At 36.1% G+C, this 17617-nt stretch overlaps 2 protein-coding genes across 18 annotated transcripts; both read right to left on the bottom strand.

Moving 5' to 3' along the window:
- Positions 1–45: 45 nt before the first annotated feature.
- EMB2411 (DNA replication helicase) lies at positions 46–13771 on the bottom strand. Of its 11 annotated transcripts, none has more exons than XM_088124295.1 (35): positions 13209–13771; positions 12950–13117; positions 12664–12885; positions 12470–12532; positions 12066–12272; positions 11909–11962; positions 11765–11826; positions 11068–11200; positions 10817–10927; positions 10537–10633; positions 9281–9363; positions 8787–8852; positions 8466–8621; positions 8280–8335; positions 7875–7932; positions 7688–7798; positions 7554–7610; positions 6975–7109; positions 6619–6870; positions 6091–6165; positions 5810–5931; positions 5616–5688; positions 5435–5539; positions 5134–5301; positions 4351–4420; positions 4115–4266; positions 3323–3400; positions 3136–3228; positions 2902–3039; positions 2323–2362; positions 2150–2223; positions 1859–1996; positions 1277–1396; positions 918–1084; positions 46–389 (listed from the first exon to the last, which is right to left on the bottom strand). In XM_088124295.1, exons 1-34 carry the CDS (start codon positions 13674–13676, stop codon positions 920–922), a joined length of 4170 nt encoding a protein of 1389 aa, XP_087980421.1. In that variant the 5' UTR covers positions 13677–13771; the 3' UTR covers positions 46–389; positions 918–919. The 11 variants fall into 11 exon arrangements, 7 of the variants coding, with proteins under 7 accessions (XP_087980421.1, XP_022147124.1, XP_022147123.1 ...); XM_022291432.2 differs by having other exon boundaries at positions 46–378; XM_022291431.2 differs by lacking the exon at positions 46–389 and having other exon boundaries at positions 774–1084.
- A 737-nt stretch (positions 13772–14508) lies between these two features.
- Positions 14509–17236, bottom strand: LOC111016141 (zinc ion binding protein). Of its 7 annotated transcripts, XM_088123676.1 has the most exons (6): positions 17135–17224; positions 16973–17017; positions 16174–16334; positions 15174–16091; positions 14961–15103; positions 14509–14892 (listed from the first exon to the last, which is right to left on the bottom strand). In XM_088123676.1, the coding sequence occupies exons 2-5, from the start codon at positions 16991–16993 to the stop codon at positions 15001–15003; spliced, it is 1203 nt and encodes a 400-aa protein (XP_087979802.1). In that variant the 5' UTR covers positions 16994–17017; positions 17135–17224; the 3' UTR covers positions 14509–14892; positions 14961–15000. The 7 variants fall into 7 exon arrangements, with proteins under 7 accessions (XP_087979802.1, XP_022147139.1, XP_087979801.1 ...); XM_022291447.2 differs by lacking the exon at positions 16973–17017 and adding an exon at positions 16552–16665 and having other exon boundaries at positions 14509–15103; positions 17135–17226; XM_088123675.1 differs by having other exon boundaries at positions 14509–15103.
- Positions 17237–17617: the final 381 nt, after the last annotated feature.

The raw sequence follows: 17617 nt of genomic DNA, 5'->3' as shown, positions 1-17617 counted from the left end.
AAAAGAATAAAATGCAATATAAGGACAAGAAGGGAAAGCATCAGCTCGGCTGAAATCACTGACACAAAGTGGCAGTGTAATCGTATGATTTTTTTATATTAACTACTTAAATTTTATATATTCCAAAAAATCATTTCAGAACATTGGATTTTGGACCGTCGAGAGTACAAATAATAAATAAAGTGAAGGGTCCAGCAATTGTGATAGTGAATTGCTTTGGCCGTATCAGATGGAGACTTGAAAAGAATTAGCAATGCAAGCAGTATCACTAAAACTTCCAGAAATGGAAAGTACCTTTCGCAAGTAGACAAGATTTCCTCTGTGCTTCACACATGACATTAGTAAAGCCTCTGCTCCTCTCCCCTTTACAACCGTTCACTGAGACCAACCTTTTTTAGCTATTATTATAATTATTTTGATTATCTGTTTGATTCACATATTTTTAAAATATTTATTTTAATTTTTATACTTTTAATTTTTTGTATTTTTAAAATGTTCATTTTAGTATGTGTGCTTTTAAAAAGTAATCAATTTAATCCCTTCGGTAAAATTTTAACACACTCTATTATAAGAATAAAGTACAATGCTAGGTCCGAAAGAAATAAGATTAAAATCAAAATTAAAATATCAAAATATCATTTTCTTTCGAGTAAAAGAATCAAAATGTTTACAAACATCAAAAAAAATATATATATATATATATATATATTATATAGGAATTGAAATATATATTTTGGAAAAAAATATATGTTTTGAAAATAAAGGAACTAAAATGAACCAAAATAAAAAATTTAAATCAATTTTTTTCTATTTTTATGCACAAAAATTTTCATACCATTATGACACATTTCTGCCATACTCTGCCATACTTTAAACACAGATTAATGATTAAACAAAATCAAGACGATGGGTTAAACCTTTACAACAAGTCGGTCGAAGTGCAATCCCGAAGCTTGCTACTTTGGCGAATATCCTTCTTTGTTACACTCAAAATTCCTGATTGCTCCTCGACCTTCTTGATTAGAAGCTTCAACAGTGGAACTTTTGATAGTGTTCTACGTGATCCCACCATGATTAATTTTCTCTGCAGAATATGTTTCAATTATACATCAATCAAACTGATGACTTGAAAATTGCTTAGCTCTTACAAGCAGCCTCGCTTTTATTTCTTTATTGGTTTATTTTGACAAGAAGGGTTTACATGTTAATATTCTTACCAAACATGAGGGTTTTTTTCCTTTTATTGGAGGTGGGCAGATAAAGGTGGATTTCTAACCTTGGCACGTGTAATGGCCACATTAATTCTATGCCAGTCTCCAAGAAGTGAGGTCGTACAGCTCTTTGGATTTTCACTCGACCTAACAAAGGACACCAAAATGCAGTCCTTATCTCTTCCCTAAAAAAGAAAAAACAAACCAAAAAGGAAAACAGATGGGTCGTGAAGAACAGACAACTTGGACCAAAAATAAGATATAATAATTTATTCACACAAAATAACCAAAAAATGCACATTCACATGAAAATTTAAAACTTATCACAAATTGCTCGGAGGGAACTCGGTCCAATAAACAAAGGTTTTATAGACATTCATAATCTTTTGACAAAGCACCTTGTTAAGAGAGCACATTGAGTCATCTGTATAGGTGGTTACATTTCTGTTGTATTTGTTATGTTGAGTGCTTAGGTGATGGGCTGAATTGTAATTTATTCATGTATTCAACAGCTTGTATAAATAGCTGTTCTTTGATCACTAATAATATGAGACATCTTTGAGGTTTATACTTTAATACACATGACAATCTAATCATTTTATGACAATTGATGATTACTTTACTAATTTCCTTATAACTGGTCTAACCTGGTATTTGTCAATGGTATGAATCTCCACAGAGGCTATGTTGATAGCGAGACGAATGATGCTTGCCTGGGAGTTGTACGGAGTAATGATGCCAATATCATTCCCTCTAATCCCACCATCAAGCAATCCATTCGTCACCTATAAAATTATGAAAATGGAGATGAGTGTCGCACAGTAAAATTCCATGTAGCTTTCCCTGCTCCAAGGTATCAATCTTCTTGAGAAAAAAAGTAGCGATCTTATTGATAACCGATAAGCAGTATAAGAGACATATCAAAGTAAAGATTCTACCTCTGCTAATATGTTGGCTTCAATTGGGTTGTTCACAATCTTGCGATCTCTTGTCTCGTAAGCAGGTAATAGATCTACAGTTGTTGGGCATGATTCAGTTAACAAACTAGAACCACTGATAAAACTAAACTGATTAACAAAATTTGGAACGCAAAAAGAATATACTCGGAAACCTGTACAAACAAAGATAACAGGTTTGCATGGGTTTAGAACCTGTAACCATGAATAGAAAGTGTATTAGTTAAGTCAAGGAAGTTTTAGAAGTGAGCAGCATTTGAATGTTCAAATTAAATAAAATCACCGACTTATATGACATAAACTTAGTTTCATGAAATGATCAACCTTTTTTTTAGTCCTGCTTAAATAGCTGTTCGAGGAAAAATAAGTGAAATACAAACTAAGTTCGATGAATTGAAGCAAACAAATGTAAAGATGACAACTCTCTAAACACAAATAGTCAAGTACTAAATTAATGAAATTTAATGTGAAACTGCCCACAAATGAGGAAACAAAATTTGGTTGGATGTTTAACTCATTGCTTGCCCTATATCAGATGCCCCATCAAATTAGTATATTGACGATATATCATATATCAAAATTTAAAAAAAAAAAAATGGTCAGCAAAGTAGTAATTTAGAGTCTGTCGTCACGGTCTGCACATGGAAAAATTGGCGAAGTTCTATTTTATTGAGGCAGAATAAACCCAGTCGATAAAGATAAAACAACATGAAAGTTATAATAAGATCACTAACCTCCTTAAGCCAAGATGGGAACAACTTTAAACTAGAAAACTCAAGCTTTGCGTACGCTGTTTCTTCAGAACCACAACGCAATCTGTCTCCATATATCAAGGCATTTGATAATTCCATAATCTCTCGGCACATGCGATACTACACTCAAAGAAACCTAGTAAATTGATGTCGGCAGCATAGAAATATAAAGTTGAAATTGCTTTGCAATGCTGAAAATATAAAAAGAAAAAGAACCTGGCTTTGCAATGCTGAAATTGCTTGAGGATGTGCTTCTGAAAGCTTACAGAACAAGCTTATCCCCATTCCATTTTCTCGAGCCTCTGTACTCTAGAAATAAATGAGAATGATAACTTTAAAAAGTGCAACATCATTAAAAAAAAAAATTTAATTAAAAATCCAAATGACAATGCATGATAAACACCTGAACAAGAGGAGGTAGCTGATAGTGATCGCCAACAAGGACAAATGTTGAAGCAAACATCAAAGGTCCAAGGGAAACCTGATGGGTCGATATAAAAATTAAATATGCAAAGATATTCCCCTTTTTCAGTAACTCTTGATTACATTATATAAATTACAATTTCATTTATAGCCAATAGAAGAAATACGAACAATGATTGTAGAAGGAGATGGATATCAGAAACTGTAGAAGGAGATGGATATCAGAAACTCAGTTCCACTTTAGAAATCTTATATGAAGCATACATGAAATTGAATGAATGCTGTCCTGTTAGTAAATGAAAGTGGAATGTAGCCTTTCACCAACAAGGCTTCTCTAGAAATAACCTTATATACAACAAAATTATGTTTTGTTGTAACACAATTTAGGAAGATGTTGCAATTTGGAGTTATCAATATAGAGTTATATCTCATACTGGTGTTGACAAGATTGGACAAAATCATGACAAAGATTTTCAATTTATAAAATACAGCATTTGTTTTATCAAGCGTGTGACCATGCATCCTCTGGCTTCTGCTATCATTTAGTCTTATGCTCTTGGCAATTTCTTGAAATACAAGTAGACCCTACCTTCTGTCAGTGAAGGTGTTTGTGACATGCTAGTACTAAAAGAAATGAAGGACAACGAGTTCTCTAATTATTTACCAATTAGACATGTGCTAACTAATCGCAAAAATAATTGATCGTCAATGTGCACTATATCATCATACTACCAAAATAAAATTTTGCAACAAACAGCGCTGTTCTACATACTGGAAGGGTGATCTGTCCAGCTTCATCCATTATGCATAGATCAAATTTTTTATTGACAAGTAAGGGGCTAGTTATCCCCAAACAAGTAACTGCAACAACTTTGACTTGGTCCAATCTCATTCTGATGTCTTCCACGCTTTGTATGTTCAACTCTGTCAAATATAACTATTACCAGTTACAAAAAGAAGAGCAGGTATCCAGATACAAACAAAACTACATAATAGGCAAAATCAGACCCGAGAAGCAATGGCTGCGAATGTCTTCATGCACTGCATTAATTCTCCCAATTCGTATAAAATCAATGTTCTGCAGTTCGGTGATAAATCAACAAGAGTAAGCCAACTTGCATGATACTTTATATGTGACTAGATGACTAGAGTTGAGAAAGAATCTGATTTATGCTTTTGATACATGTACATAAAACTAAGAGATCTTTATTGTTAAAGAAGACCTCACAGAAACACAAGCGAAACCAAACAACGAAGCCACAAAAAAGTAAAAAAAATTATATATATAACGAGGAACTTGTGCCGACTATTCTACAACCATTAATAATTTTAGTTTTGCACTCTGATAAAAAAAATTCCAACTAATTCTTAAAAAACCTACCTCCAACATGTTAATTGATGACATTTCCATCCTCGACCTCGACCCTAGCAAATGTCATTTTATGGAAGCTTAAAGATGATTATCCAAGTATTACTCAGGTGATGGGCGCTTAAAAAAAAGAAATAAATTTCAAGGATCTATTAATGGTGCGGAGTCACATGTAAGTCACAGGGGCCAAAAATATCATGCCTTGTTGGATGATTTGTAAATTTAAGAATAGAAAAAGAAAACAGTGACAACAGACTCAAAAAACAGGCTTCCCAGTATTTCAATAGTATCAATCTTTAAAAGATAAAAATAATTCTAGGGACCATAAATGGAAGTTTTTACCATTTCCTCTCTCTTCTTTTGAGAGATAATGAAACATTATTTTTCAATCCTTTAAAGATGAAAATAGTTGAAATGAATACCTGAAATTTCAGTTTGATAAGTAAATTATCAACAGCAGTGTTTGTGTAAGATGTGAGCAAAATGGATACACCTCTCATCAACAAAGCCTTCACAGCATGAACCATTGTGGACGTCTTGCCTGTTCCAGGCATTCCTAGAATGAGAGCATAATCCTTTGCTGTAAGTATCTAAGATAATCATGTAACAATTTCATGTCAGAATAGCTTGTCTTTCAAGAAAAACCAGAAAATGAAGAGGGGGAAGGAGAGATAGAGTAGGAGAGTCAAGTTAGCATCAGAAGAAACATTTTTACAGAAACACCTTAATTATGGCTCGACGCTGGTCATCATTTAAACTTTTCTCTGACCGGATATAAGATATTGCTGGATCCTGGCTGAATATGCATCCACCGTCAAATCTTGGAGCCTACAAGTGAAAAGGCCTATAAATAAAGAATATCTAAGGGGACAATGAACAAATACTTTTCAAGATGAGCATTTACCGAAAGATCTACTATCAACTTTCTAAGATGAGCATTTCGTTCACCTTGCAGAAACAGTTGTACAAGATTAAACCTTCAGCAACAAAATAAACATGAGAGCAGAATATTGCATTACTATGTTTGGGAGCAGCTGACGTTACAACCGGAAGAAATTGATAATAATTTCTGGCAGAACAATTATATCAAGTTAGTACCTCATGATTGCAAACGAAGTCATAAATTCATCCTTGTCAATCTGCCAAACTTGCTTCAAAAGATCACGTGCCTCTGTAGAAGGAGTGCTTCCAGGCAAACGTAGGCGCTTAGAAAAAGAGACCTACAAGTTTTAAACCATATAATCATCTGAAAGGAAGAGACTACAAAAATGTCTTCGATCACTAACAGTACTGTGATTTATAGTTGCCTCCAGTAAGTAGTGAAACTTTCCAGCTCGTGGCATCAGAAAATGGGAAAGAAACCAGGGAAATTTTCTTACAGATATATGGAGACTGCTTAGATCTGTTATAATACCACTTGCTAGGGTCAAATGCCCAGAATCTGTACTAAGTATCTAAAATACAAGCAAAAGAAATCGCCTATTAGTTACTGGAAGAAATATTATGGAAGATAAAAAACGTGTAAGAAAGAATTTAGAATGACAGGTGATCCATAAATTGAAGTACATGAACATGGTTAAATCTTTCTAATATTCAGGAGCAGATATCCGGCTAGCGACTTGTAGACACCATACATCCAACAGATCCAAAATCAATTGGAAGTACATAAAGACAGCTAGAAGCTGAGCTTTTTCCCTTTAAATGTTAAAATAAATAGGAAAGTATAAAAGAAATAAATCTACTTCTGGAAATGATAACTTCGGGCTTAGTACCTCTAACTAATTTCAGTTTATGAATTATCATTGTAACATAGGCTAGTGATCAGTACAGAATACATGCAAAATCGTTTCCACCCAAGTGATTAAACAATATTAATCAATTCAACATTCAAGGAGAAAAGGCCTCACCACATAGTCTCCAACTCTAAGTGAACTATCCATTTCATTTATTGAAGTATCAGTGTTTGAACTATCACCATTTGAATCTTTCAAACACGGTGAAGACAAATCTTGACGGACAAAACGATAGATGATCCGGTTGTCCTTTTCAAAAGTACAATGTGGTCGCTCATCCAACGTGGTAAGAACAAGAGAAGAAATACAGGTAGACATTTGATTTTTTCCCACACTACGTGAGTGCCAAACTCCCCTCTTTACAAGCTGAAGAAATGAACATCGTAGATGAGTGGGCTCAGCATTGGCATAAATAAGCATGGGAATTGAATATTATATATGATACATTTGAAATCACTTAAAATTTCAACCTCCGTTTCTTTGGCTTCTAAATCAATCAATCTTTCCCAATGCTGAAAGAAAGTACCATGAGAAGCTTTCAAATGATCCGTGTGGGAGTCAAATAGAACTCCAAGCCCACTACTATCTTTGCTTCCATTTTGCATCTGCAGTATATAAAATTGTGAACTACCAACTAAAATATAAAGAGAAAAACGAAAAATAACGTCAGTCGACAAACAAGTAATGTCCCACCAGAAACAACTAATTCATTAGAGGTAATGAAAAGGTTATTAAATATTCTACTTCTCTCGAATATTGCAGGAATTATGCCAATTCCAAGATTCACCAACAGTTTTTAGATTATAATCTCCCATGACTAGCATGAAACTATTGTGAACTTGGGTTAGGAATGGTAATGTAACTTTCTAATTAGAGCTATATCAGGTGACTGAACTACAGTGACCATGCACAGAGTATTTCTGTTAGATAATGCGAATGCTTTAAGGCAAATTTTTGTCATGGGAAGACCTAGAGCATACAGTTATGTATAACCAACATGGTAATGAAGACAAATTAACACTATAGAATTGTATTTAGAATATATATACCTTATGATAAATGGTACAAACATCAAGATGGCGACATCCTTTGCACACACTTTGAATCTATAGCAAAAAGATTAACTTTCAGTGATTCAGTGATCAGTAGAGATCTGCAGAACCATGTCTAGGAGTGGCCATACCTGTAACATAGGGGGAAGTAATTGTGCAGTTGATGCCTTGAGGATGTTATTTGCAAGCTCATTCCGACGCATGATTAACCCCACCAGGTCAGATCTTTGAACCCGGATTCCCTTCACAAGTTTGATATAATTTAAACAGCCTTCCATCAAAGGGAAGAACAAACTTTCAGATGAATATGGTTTTTACCTGTGTCTGATCCGACTGGAGATAATAAAGGAGACCACGACCAACATGTTTCTGGTACCTAACATAAATACAGAGCAAAATAACAGAATGCATTTAATCATTCTCTCACACACAACAAGAACAACAACCCAAAGAAAAGGCAATTCAAATGTCACCCATAGGACAGTCTTAGGAACAGGGATGCAGCGAAGGAGAGGAGGGAATTTCTCCCCTCCAGGTAAGTTTTAGATTAAACATTATATAAAAAAGTTAAATTTTGAAGTTCTCTCTAACTTTCCCCCTAAATTTTCAGATTGAAATATTATACGTGTAAAGAGTTAAAATGTAAAATTTTTATCATAAAAATTTCTAGCTTGCCACTGCTTAGGAAAATATTTAAAAAGAAAATAAGTAAGATGTACATACCTCTCGGACATAAGCAGTGTGTACAAGATCACTTGGGCAGAATGTTCCATGGAGGACTGCACAACAGATCAGTATTATCATGCCATGCTAATTACGACGAAAAAATGATTGGTCCACAGTAAACAAGACCAATCCTACACGGAACCCTTGATGCACAAATATGACTTAAAGGAATCACATACTTGCCTGGCCAGCTGGCACTTTTCCAGTTTTAAACTCTAAAGGCATGACATTCTCAGCACGCTTATTATCATTTGACGTTACATTTACCCTGACAGAAGCATCAATAATTCCTTTCAAGCCATATTTGGGAGCCCATGCCATCTCCTCAATATCAATTACCTAAAAATGAAAGCTTCAATAAGAATATAGGTTCATACAGACATTGAAACAAGCACTTCACGTCAGTTAGGTGCATCCTGTTGGACAGATACTTAGATGAGGAAGTATACAGATGAATACTGAAAAAAATGCAGTAATGGTAGAAACAGCACTCACAAGACCTACCTCCGATATACTAACTTTCTTGGGACCATCATTAGATCTAAACTCAATAGTTGGTGCTTTAGAACCCTGCTATCAGTGGAAGCAATTATTACAAAAGAATTCATAATTGTTTCATAATGACAATGTCAAACTCAAACCTAGTAATAATTATAAAGCAATATCTAATCCATCAAACTACCTGCGTAGGATTAAAATACATGAACAGTACACAAGATGGAAATGAAGACAGACATACAAAGAAGAAACTCAAATCGTGTTTAATAACATCACAGTCTATATTCAGTAAATATTACCATGTGAATTTTTAATCTAAGACAGAAATCCAGAGCTATGGCCTATGAAAGCATTATCAAGTTTATACACCAGTGTAGATAAATTTCGAAAAAAAATTCATATCATCAGGAATGGGAAGTGAGGAATTGGTAATTTAACAACCAAAGCTCCATGTTTGGGTAAGGACAATGTAAAGGCAATTAAACATGATATTTTCTCACCATGGAACATTTGAAGAGGGTGATCCAATGCAACATTTTTGGAATCGCCTCATTCATGGTTTTGCGTATATCCTTTTCATTTGCTGCATCCAAGGTAATGTAAGGAAAATGAATCATTCAAATTATTAATTATTATTCACAACTTATATAAAATATTAAATGCAATAAATTTAGCAGATGTATACATTGAAATATGTGATGGCACTTAAAAAAAAGGGAGAGAATTCAATAATGCAAGAAATCTGATCCTGCAGTTAGCTGAAGCAAAGATTCAAAGTACCAATGAGATGTTTTTTAAGGGAAACATATTCATTTCATAAAGTATCCGACAAGTTAATCGAATGGCCTAGAGGCTCTAGCCTCGTAAGTTCTAGGCAGTGTGCCTTAACGCCCAAATTACTGGGTCATATACTTCAGGTGTAGCATTTCAAACAAAAGTGGAAAAAACCAGTATTTTCGAGGCGCAAGGCGCACCTCAAGGCGACAAGCCCTTTGATCGCCTTGAGGCGAGAGGCGATACAAAGGCGACGCCCGAGTGAAGCGAGGCGCACCTTAATAAATAAATAAAAATTATATATATAGTGCATAAATTTATATAGTAAACATAGTTTAAAAAATAAATACCAAAATAGTGTCATAGTAAATGTCAACAAGATACATAAAACAACCAAATGCAATAAGTTTAGTCAGAGACGGGAGCGGCGACGGTGATGATCGGAGACGGGAGTGGGCGATGGCCGAAGATTGAGGGTGGTGAAGGTGAATGTCGAGAGGCAGAGAGAATGGTTAGGGTTTGTGGACTGAGGTATTTCGCGAGGGAGAAAGGTTCTTTTAAAAAAAACACATTAAAAATTAAAATAAAATAAAATAAATAAGGCAGATCGCCTCACTTCAATGAGGCGATCGCCTGGCCTCAGGCGAGAGGCGCACAAAGGCGCACCGAGGCGCACCAAGGCGAGCGCCCGATTGAAGGCGCTCGCCTGGGCACCTTGCAAGGCGCACCTGGGGGAAATCGCCTCGCCTCTCGCCTGAGGCGAGCGCCCGGGTGCGCTTCAACAACACTGGAAAAAACAACGTGAAAAAAATCCGTATTTTAGATCCATTTGCATGGAATGGAGGCAGATATATATACATGCAGAAAAAGTTTCCATAACAGCAAGTTCTGCATCCCTTTTAAAAGATATTAAAAGCCATCCATTGCACCTTTGCCTCTAGACCATCATGACCAAAAGAATGCATATTAAAGAGATGATCACCTCCACATGCATACACGTTTTCCATACTTTTCTGGAGCACCGTTCTTGAAACCTCTTCCAAAAAGGCGACAGTTGGTGCTTCTTCCATAAGACCAGCCTTCAAAGCAAGATGAATTAAAATGTGCTAGATTGGTAACTGCTAAAAGCTTGAGCGTTAAGAAGAATTAAAAAGACAATCATAAACACATACAGATAAATAAATACAAACATCGAGTGTATTATTAATAATTTTGTATCTGTGAATCTATTCTTAGTAATAGGTAATGATAGAGCTTTAAACCTGAAAAATCTGGTGCAGCAAAGTACCAAGTAATGCTGAAATTGACTGTTCGTTACATTTCAGCCTCTCATCAAGAACACTCCTTCTCGGACAAGTCAAATGACCAGCAACCTAGAAATCATTTGGGATTGGTAAATATGACAATTAATCATGAATGATTGCCAAATCATAACTTTGTTCAATAGCTCAAAGGCACCATGACCCAAAAGGCAGGGTGAGGTGCCAAGTACTTGGCAAAGGAATTACATTACCCGAGTTCCAGAGACAAGTATATCTGGGTGTAGGATAACATAATTATTGTCATGGTCAACGTGACACCTTCCTTCGTCATCAAATTCACCAATAACATTCACAGCATCTCCAGGTGCAATAATACTGTCAAACCTGACAAACAAATGGAAAAGAAAATTCAAACCAGAAACTGTAGGTAACTAATAAACAAATTCACCTTCAGTATTGAAAGGCTTTCAAGAAGAAGATTAGAGATTATGGTTTCAAAACTATTATTCTAATTTTACTTTTTAGACAACAATAATTAGTAAAAATAAAAGTCTTTGTCTTTGATTCAATAGTCATTTATTGGGATCTAGAGTTTGAACTCAAAATCAAGAAACAATCTCATGAAGGTAACAAGTAAAAGTCTCGTTTCTTCCTGAGGACATGCTGGAGTCAAACAGAAATGAAGGAACAACAAGCTTTTCATCACTACTACTGTGATGCAATCTGATCTTCAGACTAAGAAGGTATTTAAGAAAGCTTCATTAAGAAAAATGGGAATGTTAATCACGAAAGAGCAAATATACTCTTCCGACGTTTTTTTTTTTTTTTGGTCAGATTTCAAGTTGATTTTAGGCTTTGATTTTGTGTGACGAGAAAACAGTATAATTTACAGTTAGAAATTGCAGCACAGTTACATGCCTCAGCAGCACAATATATTTATGTATTTACCAGTCTTCCCAAAGATATACAGCCCGTTCTTCTCCACTCTGCTCATTTAGCAGACGAAGAACCTGAAATTAATTAATTACCTTTATTAATTTACTTGATATAGTGAGGAAATGTAGAAATCAGTGAATAACGCTTAGAAGAAACCTTATATGAGCGTCTACCACCAGATGTAGCATCCAGCTCACACTTCTCAGTTACCTTTGGAATAGATAGAATCAATGTGTTAATATCAAATAATCAACAAGCAACTAAAAGATGCGCAATCCTGAAAATGAACAATGTTTGAAAAAGTGAAATATACCTCCAAGACAAGAAAATCAGAAGGGGGTCTCTTTATCACTGTGTCTGGAAGACTTTTAGTAACTTGCGTTGTTGCTGAATCAACTCTAGTAGTCAACTTGTTACCATTTCTACCTTTTAATTTAGATGAATGCACCCCCAAGTCGATGGAAGCCACAGTATCAACAGCAATGACATCTTCTACTTGATCTAAAAGATCAAGCAATGCCTGCAAAGATAAAGAACCAATAATGCATCAAATGTAGCTGTAAAGTAAATATAAAAACAAAATTGCTCGACTAACGAGTATAACTAGTTCAATAAATGAGGAAAATCATCCACCAGGTAAGGCTGCTGATTGGAATTTGGACCAAACAGAACGATGTCAAATCATAAAGGCCAACAAATAGTATTATATCTTAATACCTTTTTGTGCGGTCTTAAAGTAGGGTGATTCTGTGCTTCATTACATTCAACGCCATTGGCAATCTACAGATCAATAAGGGCATAAAGTATATGAATTATACAGTCCACCCGGCAGAAACATAATAACATTTGTAACTGACAATTTCATAGAACCTATCAAGCACAGGAAATACAGTCTATGAAGTAACTGTTACCTTATCGCAGTATGACAAAGATGGGGGCGTCCGGAATGGACTCTGACTGTTACTTACTCCAGAGCCACCCAAACTATCAATCGCAACTCCATTAGGTTCCATATCATGCTGAGGATTTAACCTTTTCAATCCAGTCTTATTTAACGAAACCACTGATCTTTGACAAGGTCTCAACTCTGGTGAACTTAACTGCTCCAAATTCTCGGGTTCTACTGAAGAAGCCTGTATGGATCATTGTTAGTGAATCCTTGCGTCAAGATAACCAATTTGAACTTAATATCAATACCTTATTTCGTGAGCACTGTCGAATTCTCAAAGAACTGAGCCTCGAGGAATTCGCCAGAACTCTTATAGTTTCTGGCGTTTGCTTTGAAGCAGCCTGAAGCCTTACGTTTACTGGAGATATCTTCCATGTGATCTCATCACTCCCATCATCCTGACTTTGCTTTATCAGCTATTCACCATTGTTACTCTCGTAAGTAAAATTCATTCTAAACATTCTAAAACAAAAACAGAGGCCAACAAGAAAAAAATTATAAAGTTACCATCCCCGGAGAGAACTTGAAGCGCTTCAGGGACACGGACTTGGAAAATTGTGGAGACACCTCATTAGGATGATCATCACCATCATTCCGAACAGCCGTAACCAAATTCTCAGGCGTCGTATTCAGAGATGAACAGCTAGCATCATTCCCCTGCGGTACCTTAGGGTTTTCAGAAGCTAAAACTGCATCATTCACTGGGAGCACCCGCAACTCTGACTTTTGAGCTGCCGTAGCCGCAGCGGCGCCCTTTGAATCAACCGCTGCCGCATTCAGATCATCAGCTCCACGTTTCAAAGAGTTAGAAACATCAGTTTTCGAATCGGAAGATCGTGAAGTGAGCTTTTGTGACTGCGCAACATTCTGAGAGTGGCGCTCGAAAAAGTGTTGGATGCCGAACTTGGAAGGCTGCGATTGCTGATTTGAATTGAGCTTCTTAGAAGAAGAATTAGGCTTCTTCCTTGGAGGCATGGTGATCGAGGCGAGGCTATATCACAAGTGAAGCTCTTGAGCCTTCCTCTGAATAACCGGCATCGGACGTTCATCGGAGAAGGATGAGAGATAAGACGCCGTCTTTATTTATATGACTATACAGTGACTTTTGGTTTCCCGCCAAAACTTATGTTTCAGCAACTGTACTGGCTGGGCTGGGCTTTTGGTTGATTGACCCAATTTAAGCCCATAATGTTAGGGTTTTGGACTGTTGAAACTTCTAATGGGCTTCCGAAAAGCTCAAATGAATTTATCAAGTCAAGCTAATATGCTAATTATTGATTGATTGCGAAGAATTTTAGGAAGTTCGTGTAATTTAATAATATTTACGTAATTATTTTTTTTTCTCAGTTCAACAAAATTTTCACAAATAGATTAACTCAACCGTAATTAGCACTTGTACTTCATTAAAAGATCGTGAGTTCAAATCCCTCACCTACGATTTAGTGAATCCAACAAAAAAAAAAGTTATATAATAGTACATTATGCATGAAAGTGAAGATTTGAACCTCTAATACCTCACGCCAACATATTCATGTACTGATAAACTATTTGGACTGCAAATTATTTTTATATTTTAAGTAGTTAATTAATTGAAAGTTCTTACCATATAATTACTTGAAACCTCCGATTTAGTTTCAACAACTTAATTCCAACACCCCCCATTTTATTTTTTAAATAAAGACAATATATCTCATTTGCTTTACAAAATTCTCATTCTAAACGTTTTCAATATTATCTCATGATATTTATTTTACATTATTTATAATATTTTGACAATGACATCGAGGAAACGTTGAAAATTTAGAACTTCAAAACTTCAACCAGATATTAAAATTTCATGAAAATGTTTGATTCTCATTTCTCACACACAATTTGTTTCAAAAGACTATGTACAGGGCCAGGCTAATTTTGAAAGTAGAAAGTAGAAACCTTTAGAGCAGGTCTTTTTCCCTACTTTCACCTTCCAATAGCCATTTGATCTGACTTATACAAACTCTGAGAGCACATTAAAAATTTGCTTCTCCTCAAGGTTTCCCTTTCCATGCCTGAAACTGAAATAGAGACTTCTGATAATGGGGAACCTTTGGATCTCTATTCTGGGAGTAATGGAGCCCTCTAGACCATGCAAAGTTAAAGGGTACTTATTATAACGTCGTCTGTGATCGCGATCGAGTAGATTTCTCCATTGAAACTGCAAGATTTCGGGTACATAAATACGATAAGCCTAAGCCAGATGTGACATTGAACAATCTACCAAACCTGTCATTAGGAGCAAGTGAGGCCATGGCACATCATATCATCATCTTGCACTGAACACAGGTTCTGAATTGGGGTTCGGTTGGGTTCTTCGGGTGTATTTCAGAAGCAAACCCTCTGATGAAAGACCTGGAACGGTAAGATCCCTGGAAATCACAATACAGTTGTTAAAACTTTCTGTATAAGTAACAAATAATCAATAAGACACAAACAAACCTGATGTAGGGCTGCAGATCCTTCCACTCCCATTTTGGTCGCTCTTTAAACAAAATGGAGAAACGCTCAGCGGGATTTGATGGCAATGAAGAAACTCTGAAACCGCGAACCCATGTCTCGACACCGATCCTCTCAGTCAGAACTTCACCTTCCAACAGGTCAAAGACAGCACGCATTCCTAGTGGGATTTTCCGTGTCCATTCATCCATGAAACTCTCCAACTTCATCTTTCCCTTCCTCAAGACTTCTCTTGCAAAATGCACACATACCCGTTTTTGGTCCAATCTCCATAAACAGCTCTTGCACTCATCTTCATCCAATTTATCGCCATAAACATGGAGACAATGACGCACAAGCTTTTCAGGAAAGCCATCTACTTCCATAACTTTCATAACTTCATTTTCATTAAGTGCGTCCAGTGACCAGTCATTCAAAACTGCGTTATGCAAAAGCATCTGTAGTATGGAGTCCATGTATTTTTCATCCACAACTCTCCAGTACCCGTCAATCTCAACCGCAGAAAGTTCTTGTAATCCGGCTTTCATTTCATCATCGCTAGCTTGAATCTTGTTGATAAGATCATCCCAATTATACAGCTTTTTTTCATATTTGTCCACCTCATCGCTTTCCCACTCATCGGCTAAGCTGTAAGGTTTCTCTGAGAGAAGCAATTTAAGCTTATCAATCCTGGGAGCAATCTCAACAAGTTCCATGATGCCAGGAGCAACTTTGATCACAGATGCAACTTTCCTACTGCTATCCTTCCCATGGCTATCAAGATCATTCTCATAATATTCCAAACGACCTGATGGGGGTATGAGGAGTACAGAATTGGAAGTTCCAACATATTTTATTCCATAAGTTTTTGACTTAGTGCAAAAGACGGCATCTTCTTCTGGCTGTCCTCTGATGCTTACTCTGAGAAAAGAAAACCCCAAAGTTAGACCAATTCAAATAGTTCTAAGAGATTAGCAAGTAACTTAAGGCCACCCCTGTTTACCGTTGGTGGAGAACTTCTTCCAGAAGCTTTTCGTCGACCTCAAGGAGGACTAAATCATCATGTGGACCAAAGAGTGAATGATATGCAATAGAAATGGAGGAGTTTGTCCGAAGATGTAAAACTGCATCGGCTCCACTTCCATTCGGAAGTTGCTGCTCCATCTTCCAAAAATGAATCAAAATGTATTAAGTGGGCTATGTCTAACCACTTGTCGAGATGACCATTAATCCCAACATTGAATAGTCATGAACTAACTAAATATTGTATATACAGAAAGCCATAAAACCTAACGCAACCATGAGAAGGCTTCCACAAGATTGGGATAGATAATGAAAAATGTAGATCTTAATTCTCTGTATCTAACAAAAACCAATTGACCTTAACATTGTGTGCGAGGCCTTTCGAGTATCTAGACAATCAAGATTCCATAAACCATATTACTCGCCCGCCACATTTTTGCTAAAAGAATCCGTAGTGTCGGCTGCTCGAGGCCTGTAGATGAAGGGAACTAGGAGGTGAGGGGGAGAGAATAGCAAAGTGACCGTGAGAGAGAGATTTGTGCGTTGTCCTAACCATGTATCGCTTGGAATAGAGTAAGAGGGAGAAATAAGAGTTCGTAACATAAATCTATCAACTATAAAACGAAACCCTAGAACATGTTTGTAAGAGGGACAAAGAAGAGTTCGAAACACAAATCTATGGAATATAAAACGAAACCCTAGAACAAGTTTGCAACACAAATCAATCAAATTAAAGCTGCTAGACGCAACGTTTCAAGTCCGATCATCAACATAATTACCTCCTCTATCATTTCATTCATCGTCTTCGGGAGAAACTGAAGAAACTAAAAAAACAATTACAGATTCAGAAACAAACCTAAGATTACACAGACGACACTTCAGATTTGAACATCAGCAATGAATGAAGAGAAAAAGCGAAACGGCGGGAGCGAAAAACTTACTACAGAAACTGATACAGGTCGGCCGAGGATTTGCAGAGAAGACAATGGCGGAGAACTCCGTTTCGCGCTCTATTGATTCCCGCCAAAACATAATATTTGTTTATTATATTTCTGTTTTTCTTTTCCATTTATTGCTTTTCTCTCTTAGGCCTTTTTCACTTCTGGGCCAACGGCCCAATCTTAACTCAAGCCCAATAGGTCCGATCCAGTTAATTTATGTTCCCTCTTCGTGTATATATTTCTTTTGCAAAGGAATTATGTGGGTAATTACATTCAATGTATAATTGATTCCTATAAAAAACGAAAATTTTCTATATAACGTCTATATAAATTTCCGTGTTAAACAATTTCAAAATTATTGTATACACAACATTTTGTTTTTTTACTGAATTGATAAACAAATGTAAATATAAAAATATAACTAAATTAAGTCTAATTTTTTCTAGCACAATAAATGTGGGTACGGAGGATTGAAACTTCAAT

The sequence above is a fragment of the Momordica charantia genome (genome assembly GCF_013281855.1).
Source record: "Momordica charantia cultivar OHB3-1 chromosome 5 unlocalized genomic scaffold, Mcharantia_2.0 BLBB01000005.1, whole genome shotgun sequence".
Classification (NCBI taxonomy): domain Eukaryota; kingdom Viridiplantae; phylum Streptophyta; class Magnoliopsida; order Cucurbitales; family Cucurbitaceae; genus Momordica; species Momordica charantia.
This window is presented reverse-complemented; position numbering and strand designations above follow the sequence as displayed.